The sequence below is a fragment of the Pseudorasbora parva genome, chromosome 3 (genome assembly GCF_024679245.1).
Source record: "Pseudorasbora parva isolate DD20220531a chromosome 3, ASM2467924v1, whole genome shotgun sequence".
NCBI classification, from domain to species: Eukaryota; Metazoa; Chordata; class Actinopteri; order Cypriniformes; family Gobionidae; genus Pseudorasbora; species Pseudorasbora parva.
The window spans coordinates 39,633,572-39,645,992 of record NC_090174.1 but is presented as its reverse complement, the minus strand read 5'-3'; the positions used below and the strand labels follow the sequence as shown (position 1 = coordinate 39,645,992).

The 12,421-nt window shown below is 43.9% G+C and overlaps 1 protein-coding gene across 4 annotated transcripts; it reads left to right on the top strand.

Moving 5' to 3' along the window:
- Positions 1-850: 850 nt before the first annotated feature.
- On the top strand, positions 851-12,394 carry nherf4b (NHERF family PDZ scaffold protein 4b). Of its 4 annotated transcripts, XM_067440165.1 has the most exons (11): positions 851-1,018; positions 1,184-1,217; positions 1,496-1,554; positions 2,081-2,292; positions 2,424-2,622; positions 2,998-3,134; positions 6,015-6,219; positions 6,325-6,521; positions 11,302-11,526; positions 11,833-12,057; positions 12,153-12,394. In XM_067440165.1, the coding sequence occupies exons 2-11, from the start codon at positions 1,204-1,206 to the stop codon at positions 12,219-12,221; spliced, it is 1,542 nt and encodes a 513-aa protein (XP_067296266.1). In that variant the 5' UTR covers positions 851-1,018; positions 1,184-1,203; the 3' UTR covers positions 12,222-12,394. The 4 variants fall into 4 exon arrangements, with proteins under 4 accessions (XP_067296266.1, XP_067296268.1, XP_067296265.1 ...); XM_067440167.1 differs by lacking the exon at positions 851-1,018 and having other exon boundaries at positions 1,036-1,217; positions 2,086-2,292; XM_067440164.1 differs by lacking the exon at positions 851-1,018 and having other exon boundaries at positions 1,036-1,217.
- The last annotated feature ends 27 nt before the right edge of the window (positions 12,395-12,421 follow it).

Genomic DNA, 12,421 nt, shown 5'->3' with positions numbered 1-12,421 from the left:
CGGCAGGCCATGCAGTGAAGTTGTATGAGGGATGTTGTGTTAAGGGCTTATGCAGTGCAGGTGTGAGATTTACAGAGAGAATGACTGTGTGGGTTTTACACCCAGGGTTAGGAACAGAAGGTCCCTCTTTGTGAGCACACAGCCAAAACAGTCATTAAATGTGCAGCAGGATGACGAACACATGAGAGAAGTGTATGCGCTTTATAGCTCAATGTGTTCCTGGCACTTATGTCTTCCACTTACACCACTTTTCACACTCTTCACTCTGTATTTATTTTATGTTTTAAAAGATTGTACTGTGTTTTAACTTCATACATATGAATAACAGCCAATTATAAATCATTAATTGTAAAAATGTGTAAGCATGGGGGGAAAAGGCGGTTACACTTTATTTTAAAGGTACTTAGTGAGTAATATCAATTAACTTCTTATAGAGTCACGGTTAGGGTTGGTGTCTGGTTTAAAGCTAGGGTTAGCTAGTTACTTGTAATTATGCATAATTTACTGTTACTAGTAAGTTCATGTAGTATTTTTATTTTATTTTATTTTATTTTATTTATTTGATGGGAAAAGTAAACAGTTTTAATGATTAGGTTAACAGTAAATCATGGTCACTTGATGTTTGTGTGAACTCAAGGCCGCTGGGGTCTGTTCATTTAACATTGTTGAGGACAGAATGCCACATGAAAAAAGGTTATAAAAGCTATAAACCAATGTGCAGAATGCAGTGAGATGATTTACCTTGCCATTCTTGACATGTGCTGTACTTAATATAAAGTCATTGTCAACTATTTAAAATCCTTAGTTGACTGGCAATATATTTAGCAACCAGGACTGCCAACAAGGTAAACATCCATTCCAAAGCATATTTAACTAAGGTGTTTAATCAAAACCTATCAACCGGAGGCTAACACTATTTGGGTTATGTTCTACTAACAAACATCACATGTTCCCACTATGGATGACCAATCTAAAGTATGAAGGGGAAGTCAGAGCAGATGAGCTCTAACCACATTTTGTAAGTCGAGATCTGTTTATGATAACCAGGCGGACTAAGTGTAATTTTTAAAGCAAAACGACTGATTTTGACTCAGTATAGGAATCTTTTTCTTTTTTTTTCCTGGAATATGAGGTGTGTTTGACCTTTCACCATTTAAAGTTCTTCTATCTTCCTCATTTTTAGTTCCAGTGCTTCGGGATGTCATGGAGCTGACAGAGTAAGTAATGTTTTTTATGGCTCGTGTCCATTCACAGACACAGCTTTTGACTTTGTGCCTTCTGGTTTGATAAGTGTGCACATGGACGGACACGCCTCACCTTATGGCTTCATCAAATCTCTGAGAGTGTACTAAATACTGTCTAATCTAAAATACTGTCAATGAAGTACCTCTGCAGAGATGTTTATGGTAGAGCACTGGATCTCATTGGCTGCTTGCATATAGAACTTATCAGAGGGCAAAAACTCATTCCTTAACCTGTTGTTATGTTCACTAAGGAGGTTTACCTTCAATCCCAAGCAGGGAATAGACAATCCAGCCATGGTGACTGATACAGGTTAGTGAGATTTTGGATTGGTATTATTAGTGTGTTTTTTTCAGATACTTTGAGATTTAAAAGGATTTTACTTATTTTATTTTGTTATATATTATAATTTTTTTGTTCATTGTTTTGCACTCTACAACAATTACAGGTTTCAGATATCCATTCTAAAGCAGGGTTTCCCAAAATTGCTAATAAAAAAAAATCAAAGATTTGAAAAATAATATAAATAATTAAATAACATATTTACTAAATATTAGGTATTTTGTGATGCAACCATTAGCCAACATTAGAGATCCACAAACAAACATTGAATGTGTTGTTAAATTATTGAAATATTAACTAAATCTCATTGTGGACTTTAAATAAATATTTTATTATTAATTAAATAAACAAACAAACAAAAGTTTGGGAATGCCAGCTCTACTATTTAGATTTTATATCAAATACAGAACAGAATAATACAAATTATAATTCTATTGTTTATATACTATAGCACAAAGTGTACAGTTTGTCATTTAACTCCCGTCTGTGCTGACAGAGCAGGTGTCAAGTCCCACACCACGTGTGTGTGTGCTGAGGAGGGAAGAAGGAGAAACCTTTGGCTTCCATCTGCGTGTTGAAAAAGGGCGTCAGGGTCATATAATCAGGCAGCTGGATTCATCGGGTGTGGCACAGCGGAGTGGGCTTAAGGATGGGGACCGCCTGCTTGAGATCAATGAGAAGTTTGTTGACAACATAGAACACATGGAGGTGAGAGGTCATGACATTTATTTTGCAATTACAGAATTGTTTTTATTTTATTTATTTTTTACTGTACAAGCAATGAACATGGTTTTGTGTGCGTGTGTCAGGCTTTGTAACAGACTACTTTATTATCTTAGGTGGCCCGTAGGATTCAAGTGAGTGGATCACAGTTCTGCTTCCTGGTGTTAGATGAAAAGGCCTACGACCAGGCGGTTTCTGAGGGTCGTGACCTTAGAGAGTTTGCTAAAGCCCGTGGAGAAGGATGGAAGCCTCCTCGTCTCTGCCACATCAAGAAAGATGCACCTGGCCTGGGCCTCAACATACTGCCTGTGGAAGGTAAGAACCATAGAATCCTTCACTGTAAAAAAAAAGAATGATGTCTCTAATTGAACATTTTCTAGTGGCTCATCACATCTACATTTTACAGTTGGCCGAATTGAAATTCTGTTAATTGATACATTTTTTCAGTTGGCCATATTGAATTTCTGTGAATTGATGTAATTTAAGTCACAGAAATTCAATTCGGCCAACTGAAACATTTAGATGTGATCAGTCACTTGAAAATTTTCAATTGGAGATCTGTTTTTTTTTTTTTTTACAGTGTACATTTAAATAAGTATCTTTTCTTTAATGTTGTTTGTAACATCCTTTTTGAAAGAAGGTTGAGGTTAAAGGTGAAATGGGTGTGTTTCTGCTTTATCTGTGGTGTAGACGAGAAAGGCAAATTCACTGTAAGCCCAGTGAAAGGAGGTGCTGCAGAAAGGGCAGGAGTGAGGAAAGGTGACCGCTTGATCTGGATGGATGGTGCCATGGCCTCTGAACTCACACACTCTGCCATCAGCAAAATGGTAAGCAAGGACTTGATGTAGATATACAGTAAAAAATATTTATGGTTAAAAAACAGTAGCTGTAGTTACCAGATTGTGTGGTTAACATCAAAACATTTATTTACAGTGGGGCAAAAAAGTATTTAGTCAGCCACTAATTGTGCAATTTCTCTCAAAGATGAGAGAGGCCTGTAATTTTCATCATAGGTATACTTCAACTATGAGAGACAGAATGAGAGAAAAAATCCAGAAAAATCACATTGTCTGATTTGTAAAAAATGTATTTGCAAATTATGTTGGAAAATACGTATTTGATCAATAACAAAAGTTAATCTCTGCCATAAGGTTTTTACTCACGGTTGCTGGTAGTTTGGCCAATTCCTCCATGCAGAGGAGAAATGTTTTGGGGCTGTCGCTGGGCAACACAGATTCCCTCCAAAGATTTTTTTATGGGGTTGAGATCTGGAGACTGGCTAGGCCACTCCAGGACCTTGAAATGTTTCTTACAAAGCCACTCCTTTGTTGCCCGGGCGGTGTGTTTGGGATCATTGTCATGCTAAAAGACCCAGCCACGTTTCATCTTCAGTGCCCTTGCTGATGGAAGATTTTTACTCAAAATCTCATGATACATGGCCCCATTCATTCTTTCCTTTAAATGGATTAGTCGTCCTGGTTCGTTTGCAGAAAAACAGCCCCAAAGCATGACGTTTCCACCCCCATGCTTCACAATAGGTATGGTGCAACTCAGCATTCTCTCTCCTCTAAACATGACAAGTTGAGTTTACCAAAAAGTTTCATCTGACCATATGACATTCTTCCAATCCTCTTCTGGATCATCCAAATGCTCTCTAGCAAACTTCAGACAGGCCCGGACATGTACTGGCTCAAGCAGGGGTACACGTCTGGCACTGCAGGACTTAAGTCCCTGGCAGCGTAGTGTGTTACTGATGGTAGCCTTTGTTACTTTGGTCCCAGCTCTCTGCAGGTCATTCATTCACTAAGTCCCCCTGTGTGGTTCTGGGATTTTTGCTCACTGTTCTTGTGACCCTACAGAGTGAGATCTTGCATGGAGCCCCAGATCAAGGGAGATTATCAGTGGCCTTGTAAGTCTTCCATTTTCTAATAATAACTTCCACAGTTGATTTCTTTACACCAAGGTACTTACCTATTGCAGATTCAGTCTTCATAGCTTGGTGCAGGTCTACAATTATGTTTCTGGTGTCCTTTGACAGCTCTTTGGCCTTGGCCATAGAGGAGCTTGAAGTCTGACAGTTTGAGGTTGTGGACAGGTGTCTTTTATATACTGATAACGAGTTCAAACAGGTGCCATTAATACAGGTATTGAGTGGAGGACAGATGAGCCTCTTAAAGAAGAGGTTATAGGTCTGTGAGAACCAGAAAGCTTTTTTGTAGGTGACCAACTACTTATTTTCTACCATAATTTGCAAATAAATTCTTAAAAAATCAGAAAATGTGATTTTCTGATTTTTTTTTCTCATTCTGTCTCTCATAGTTGAAGTGTACCTATGATGAAAAGTATAGGTCTCTCTCACCTTTTTAAGTGGGATAACTTGCACAATTGGTGGCTGATTAAATACTTTTTTGCCCCACTGTATATCAAGAGGTGCACCCATTTTTGGTCAAGATCTTGTATTGACAAAGCAAAAGTCAAACACTCTGTAAAGTCTACTCCAGCACATCCCAAACACTTTCAATAAATTTAAGGTCAGTTCTCAGTGGTGCCAATTCATATGTGAAAAAAATTCTTCATGCTCCCTCCCAAACATTCTTTCAAAATTTTAGCCTGATGAATCTTGACATTGTCATCCTGGAATATGGTCATGATGTGTCCTCCTACATGGTTGTTTAAGAAATGAAAAGCTTCACAGTCCATAAATTAGGGTTGGAAGAATTGTTGCCAGACATTCTAGAAACTTAATCGCAATTTGCCATTTGGTGACTACATTTCAAGATAATCCTGGGTGGTACTTATAACCATTTAGTTCATCAAGTGACATAATGTTAAAATACAATTTTATAATTAAAAAAAACAAAACATGCATGTAACATGCAGGGCAGGGTTTCTCAAAGTTTACATTCAAAGATCCACATCTAAATTTTCATCAACATGAAAGATCCGGAACAATACATTAAAAATTGTTTTTAATAAACATTCATAACAAATGCCTGTCATGATAAACTTTGCTGGACGATAATTTGGCCAATAAATTATTTCAATAAACGATAGTATTGTCGTTCTGAGATCTGTTTAATCTAAAATAATGAGAACAGCATAATAATGCAGGAACACCTATTCAAAGATCAATAAACTTTCATTTCTAAAGACTATTTAACACTGAAAATGTAAAACATTTGAAATATCCACAATAAATGAACAAAACAACCAAAAACAATAGAAGCAATGGACTCTCAGTCTGTTAACAAAAAATGCAATAAATAACAACAGTAAGTGGATCCCCGACTCTGCATCCAGTCGCTGATCTTATCCCTCCACCTCGTCCACTGACCTGTTGGCTCCTCCCTGGCTTCTCCCTTACTCGGTTTCACCAGATACCAACATATACCATAGCCTTACTGTGGCTACTCCTCGGCCTCCAGGAACATCTGTGGCGCTAAGTTCATCTGCTCTGATCTGATTATAAAAATAAGAAGAAACAAAATAATATCATCATGTGACTAGGGATTTTCACAGTAAATTATATGGCATTTCATTATTTGCAGTAAATTACATATAATGCAATGTTGAATAATTGACATTTTTTCACTGGTAACGGAGAGAATTAAAATATTTTTTTCTTGCAATTTTTTTTACAGTGTACAAAGCTCTTCTGAGCAGCTTGTAGACTTTCTGTCACATGTTGGTAATTATGATATTTCCAGGTGAAGAAGTGCAGTAATCACATGACAGTGCTAGTCATTGACAGTGACAGTGAGAAGAGTTATACCAATAGGAAGATGCCTATTCTCCCAGCCATGGCTGACACAGAGAGCATGCCATTTCGGCCCCGCAGACTACATTTGGTGTTGGGGCCGGAAGGGTATGGCTTCCTGCTCAGGCAGGAGAAGGTTGGAGCAGGACGCACTGGTGAGAAGCAAACACAAACTTTGACATGTACTAATATATCTGCAATCTATTTGTACAGCTACACAAATGGATTGTAATATACATATATATGTTTGGTTTATACAGTCCACATGGTAAGAGAGGTGGATAATGGCAGCCCTGCTGAACTGGGAGGCGTTAAAGAGGGTGAGATGCTTCTTGAAGTGAATGGAGAATCCACAGACTCACTGAGTCATGATGAAGTTGTCAGCAAAATCAGACAGAGTGGGCAGCAGGTCACCCTCACAACTATGCCACTTCAGGGCCAAGACTTCTACACTAAGGTGAATTTACAAAGTCAGAAAATAAATACTAATATAAGGGTTTTCAGTGATTTTTCAATTATGGGTATGTAACAAGTTCGTGTGTATGGAAGGAAGAGGACACGGGGGTCGGCTGGACTGTTGATGCTTCTCTTTATTTTCGTATATCAAACTCAGTAACACACTCAGGCGTGTGCCTTCAGTCAAACTCATAAACAACAATAACTTCCGGTTCACAGCACTTCCGGCTTCCGGGTTAAACTCAGGGTCTCGTGTGTCGCATCAACAGTCCGACTCCCCCCCCCCCCCCCCCCCCCCCCCCCCCCCCCCCGGAAGTCGGCCACAGCCATCTGAGCACCCAGCCTGTGGACCACCTTGAATTTAAAAGGCTGAAGAGCTAGATACCAACGGGTGATCCGCGCGTTGGTATCTTAGCCTCTCTCTTCGAGAGCTTGCGGCTAATGTACAGCACCGGCCGCTCTCCCCCCTCCACCTCCTGGGCCAGGACTGCGCCCAGCCCCCTGTCCGACGCGTCAGTCTGCAACAAGAAAGGGAGAGAAAAGTCAGGGGAGTGTAAAAGCGGCCCGCCACATAGAGCAGCCTTAACTCGGGTGAAAGCCTGCTGGCACGGCTCCATCCACTGGACCGTATCTGGTAGCCCTTTCTAGTAAGGTCAGTCAAAGGGCTGGTGAGGTCCGAATAATTTGGTATAATTTGGTATAAACCGTCTATAATATCCCGCCAGCCCCAAGAACTGCCTTACCTCCTTTTTGGTCTTGGGTCTCGGACAGGTTGTAATCGCGGCAGTCTTATCAATTTGGGGACGCACCTGCCCATGACCCAAGTGGAAGCCCAGATACCTTACTTCCACCCGCCCAATCACACACTTCTTCGGATTGGCCGTGAGCCCCTCTCCTCTCAGCGACCTCAGGACCTCCCTGACATGCTGCATATGCCACTGCCAATCGTGACTGTAAATCACGATATCATCCAGATAGGCAGCAGCATATGCGGCATGGGGACGCAAAATCCTATCCATGAGGCGCTGGAAGGTAGCGGGAGCCCCGAACAAACCGAAAGGAAGCATGACAAATTGGTGCAATCCAAACGGCGTGGTGAAAGCTGTCTTTTCTTTGGACAATGGAGACAAGGGGATCTGCCAATAGCCCTTTGTTAAGTCCAATGTCGAATAAAATCGAGCCGTGCCCAGCCGATCAAGCAACCTGTCAAACCGCGGCATTGGATAAGCGTCGAATTTCGACACAGCGTTCACCTTGCGATAGTCCACACAGAACCTGACCGAGCCGTCGGTTTTAGGAACCAAAACTATTAGGCTCGCCCAGTCACTGTTGGACTCCTCTATTACTCCCATGGCCAGCATCGCCCCTAATTCTTCCTGAACCACCTTTTTTTTGTGTTCAGGTAACCGATATGGCCGGCTGCGAACTACCACGCCCGGCTCGGTCTCGATATGGTGCTGAATTAAGTCGGTGCGTCCCGGTAGGGGCGAGAACACGTCTGCAAACTCCGCCTGTAATTTTGATAAGTCAGTGAGTTGGGACGGTGAGAGGTGATCTCCACCAGGGGCCAGCGCGATTGATTGTGCCTTGATGCTCGCCTCTGGCCCGAGATCATCCTCCCCCCCAATCACCGTTGCCAACAACACTGATTCCACCTCATTCCATTTTTTTAGAAGATTGAAGTGATATTTTTGACGTGTCCCGTTCCTATCGGACCGTATCACTTCATAATCGAGATCCCCGACCTGTCGTGCGACCTCAAACGGCCCCTGCCACTTTGACATTAATTTAGAGCTTGACGTAGGGAGTAATACGAGCACTTTCTCTCCCGGTGTGAATTTGCGTAGTTTCGTACCCCTGTTATACGACCGGCTCTGGCGGTTCCTGGGCTTGTAACAAATTCTCCCTGGATAGCCGCCCCAGTGTGTGGAGTTTTGTTCGCAAGTCCAGCACATATTGAATTTCATTCTTCGCCAAAGAAGGCCCCTCCTCCCAAGTTTCTCGCAGGACGTCCAGCACCCCCCGTGGCTGGCGCCCGTAGAGAAGCTCGAAGGGGGAAACCCCCGTGGAGGCTTGTGGGACCTCCCGCACGGCGAATAAGAGGGGTTCTAACCACCAGTCCCAATTTTTGGCGTCTTCCTGTACGAACTTACGAATCATGGTTTTAAGCGTGCGATTAAACCGTTCGACCAAGCCATCCGTTTGTGGGTGATAGACGCTTGTTCGAATGGATTTAATGCCCAGTAATCCATACAGTTCGCATAATGTACGTGACATAAACGCCGTGCCTTGGTCAGTGAGGATTTCTTTCGGAACCCCCACCCGGGAGATAAGTCGAAACAGGGCGTCCGCAACACTCTTCGCGGAGATGTTGCGGAGAGCCACTGCTTCAGGATATCGTGTTGCGTAGTCCATGATAACTAACGCAAAACGATGTCCATGTGCGGATCGCTCTAATGGCCCGATGAGGTCCATCCCAATTCTCTCGAAGGGGACTTGCATTAATGGAAGGGGGCGCAATGGTGCTTTTGGAGCGGCCAGTGGATTTACCAACTGAGAGACTGGCCGTCGATAGAGCGGACCTGCTGGAAGGCGTTTTTGAGGGTCTCATCCTCATCCTGGGACTGCTCCAAAGGAAAGTCATCGCGGTCCGAGAGAATCAGTCTCTCGATCCCGCTTGTTTCCTCTGAAGCCGTCCCCAAGGGTCCCGTCTCAGTCTCCCCAAGCTGCACTCGCGCCGCCCCCCTCCTAGCTTTTTTCTCCCAAGCGGCATCCGCACATAATGATCCCAATAAAACCGAAAATGCGGGCCAATTCGTCCCCAGAATTAGCGGATGCCGGAGGTGAGGACTAACCGCCACCTCTACACGATGCTTTTCTCCTCGAAACTGAATCGTGATTGGGACAACCGAATATTTCACCACATCCCCGTGCACACACCGCGCTTTAACCACGCGGCTTTTATCCAATGCCCCAGGCTGCATCAGGCTTTGATTACATCCTGAATCCACCAAGGCCTGATATGTACCCCCCTTGATACTCACAGGAATTTGGTACTCTCCTGCTTGATCAGGGGTGGGCTGCGGGACGTCCGGAACCCGGATCATTGTCCCGATGTCCATCATAGGACCAGGGCCCATCCCACCCCAGCCTCTGGGGGGAATGCGAGGAGGGCCCGGAGGGCGGGACCTAGGGAGAGGGACAGGGCGAGAGAGAGAGACAGAGGGGGGAGAGAGAGAGAGGTAGAGGTTAGAAGGGGGGAGCCGACCCCCGGGCATGCCACCATGTGGTCCTCTGCCAGGTTGATGGCCATCTCCAGCGACGTGGGCCGGTGGCACTGGACCAACTCGGCTGTCTTCTTTGGTAGCCGAGCAATAAACTGCTCCAGTACCACCAGATCGACGATGTGGTCCACGTCGCTTCCGCCGGCCAAGAGCCATTTGTGACAGGAGTCCCGGAGCTGTTGGGCCATCGCGAAGGGTCGGCCGCCTCGCCCCATTCCAGGGAGCGGAATCGCTGGCGGTGTTGTTCAGGGGTCCGGCCGACCCGCTGAATGATGGCCCTCTTGAGGTCGTCATATTCCAGGAGGTTCGCCACCGGCAGTTGTTAGGCAGCCGCCTGGGCTTCTCCGGAAAGTAGTGGAATAAGACGCACCGGCCACTGTGCCCGGGGCCACCCGCAGGCCTCCGCTGATTTTTGAAAAAGGTCTATGAAGGCCTCGGGGTTGTCCTGTGGCCCCATCTGGTGTAGGGGCACGTGGACCGGTGCGCCGGTCTGCCCGGCGGCCTCGGTGTTAGCCTCCCGGTCAAGCCAGCTCCGGAACCTCTCGAGGCGCTCCTGATCCGTCCGAAGGTCCAGCAGGGCTTGATGTTGTTCGCGGTGGAGGACCGCGAGGGATGTAATGATGTCCTCAAATGGCGTGGCGGAAGACGTCTGCATGGCGGCGGCGCTGTCCTACTTCCTCCCGGGTTTCGGCACCAGTGTAACAAGTTTGTGTGTATGGAAGGAAGAGGACACGGGGGTCGGCTGGACTGTTGATGCTTCTCTTAATTGTCGTATATCAAACTCAGTTACACACTCAGGGGTGTGCCTTCAGTCAAACTCATAAACAACAATAACTTCCGGTTCACAGCACTTCCGGCTTCCGGGTTAAACTCAGGGTCTTGTGTGTCGCATCAACAGTCCGACTCTCTCTCTCCCAGGCTTCCGGTTCCACAGGCGTTTTATCCTCTCCCCACGCCCATTACTGGAACAAGATACAGGTGTTATTAATCTGCGTCCAACCCACTCACTCCAACCGCTCGTCCCACGGCTCTCTCTCCCGCTGCAGACCTCGCTGAACCACGCCCCCCTTGCCACAGGGTTCTTTTGACTTCTTGGGGAAAAAGCTACTTCAAATTACATTTATCAAATGTTTAAAAAAATCACAGGAATAAAGTTCTTATTATAGCCTTGATCAACCAAAGTGATAGTGTGGTGGTGTAGATATTTGATATTGTCTGTGGTGGTAATTTGGACCATTTGTGCTGCCTTTTGGAGAAACAAGCCTTGATTTTCTTTAAACAACTAAACTCACTTTGAACTTAACCCAAATCTACTATCTAACTCTACTCAATTCACCTAACTGAATAATCACCCATAGGCAGATTAATAAATCAATAGGATGAATTCATCAAAAACATTGTACCCTTATTATTGTAAAACACAGGTTTTTAAAAGGTAGATCATCTTTTTTTCATATGTCCATTTGTCTGTTAATGTTTAATGCATCTCTCTCTCAGTTGGGGCTCTCCCCCTTACTGTTCTGTGTGGATGTTACATCTGGTAGCCCTGAGGAGAAAAAGGAAATCCCAATGACGCTGAAGCCTGCAGTGCCCCATGTGGAGCCTGAGGAGGGTGTGCAGATTGATCCTAATGTTAGACGCTGTATACTGCAGAAGGGCTCGGCTGGTTTTGGCTTCCATTTGGGTTGCGTCCAACAGAAACCTGGAACTTTCATCAGCCAGGTAGCTACAATGAAGCCCATTCACCGACAAATCAGCCTTTAGACGATACTGACTTCACACGTTAGGACTGGATAGAAATGAATCTTTGTTCTGGATCTGTGGGAATTCTTCACAAAAGTATAGCCTACTCTTGGAACTAACTAACGATTCAGGGTGTCATAATTTGTTAGAAATTATAGAATTACAAAAACATTACAGTTAATAAAAGAAAAGTATTCAACTCAGTTACATACTCTGATATATACTAAAAGTAAAAAATATATTTTCAAGTAATGACTGTGTATTACTTTACTTTTTTTTTTTTAGGTCGCAGTGGATGGCCCAGGAGAGGGTTCAGGTCTCCTTCAGGGTGATGTGGTGGTGGAGGTGAATGGACAGAATGTGGAGAAACAGTCTGTGGAGGATGTGATCTTACATGTGAAGAGAGGAGGAGATGCTCTTTCTTTACTAGTAGTGGACCAGGAAGGTTATGACTGGCTGAAGAAGAATGGCAAGCCAATCACTGTGAACCAATTATCAACAATATCTGAGGTATGCAATAATGTATATAAATACTGATTAATTGCATGATTGTACCACACAAACCACAAAAAAAAAATCCCCCATTAATTTACCCTTTGTTACAGGTGGAGGAAAGTGTTTCAAGTGCTGCTGAACCCCCGACACAGAAGACTGATGACTTGTCTGATGAATGAACTTAGTCTTGGAATAGCCATAAAACAGTCCTGATAGTGTCCATGAGATTATTACTTTGAGAATGATCTTTCTCTAAAATCTGAACATTTTCTGTATATCATGAAACTTCCCAAAATTTGGGTATGATCCAAATTCTGCATAATCAGAGTGCTGCGAATACAGTAAAATGTTTAGATTTAGATTTTTTTTTCTGGAAGCA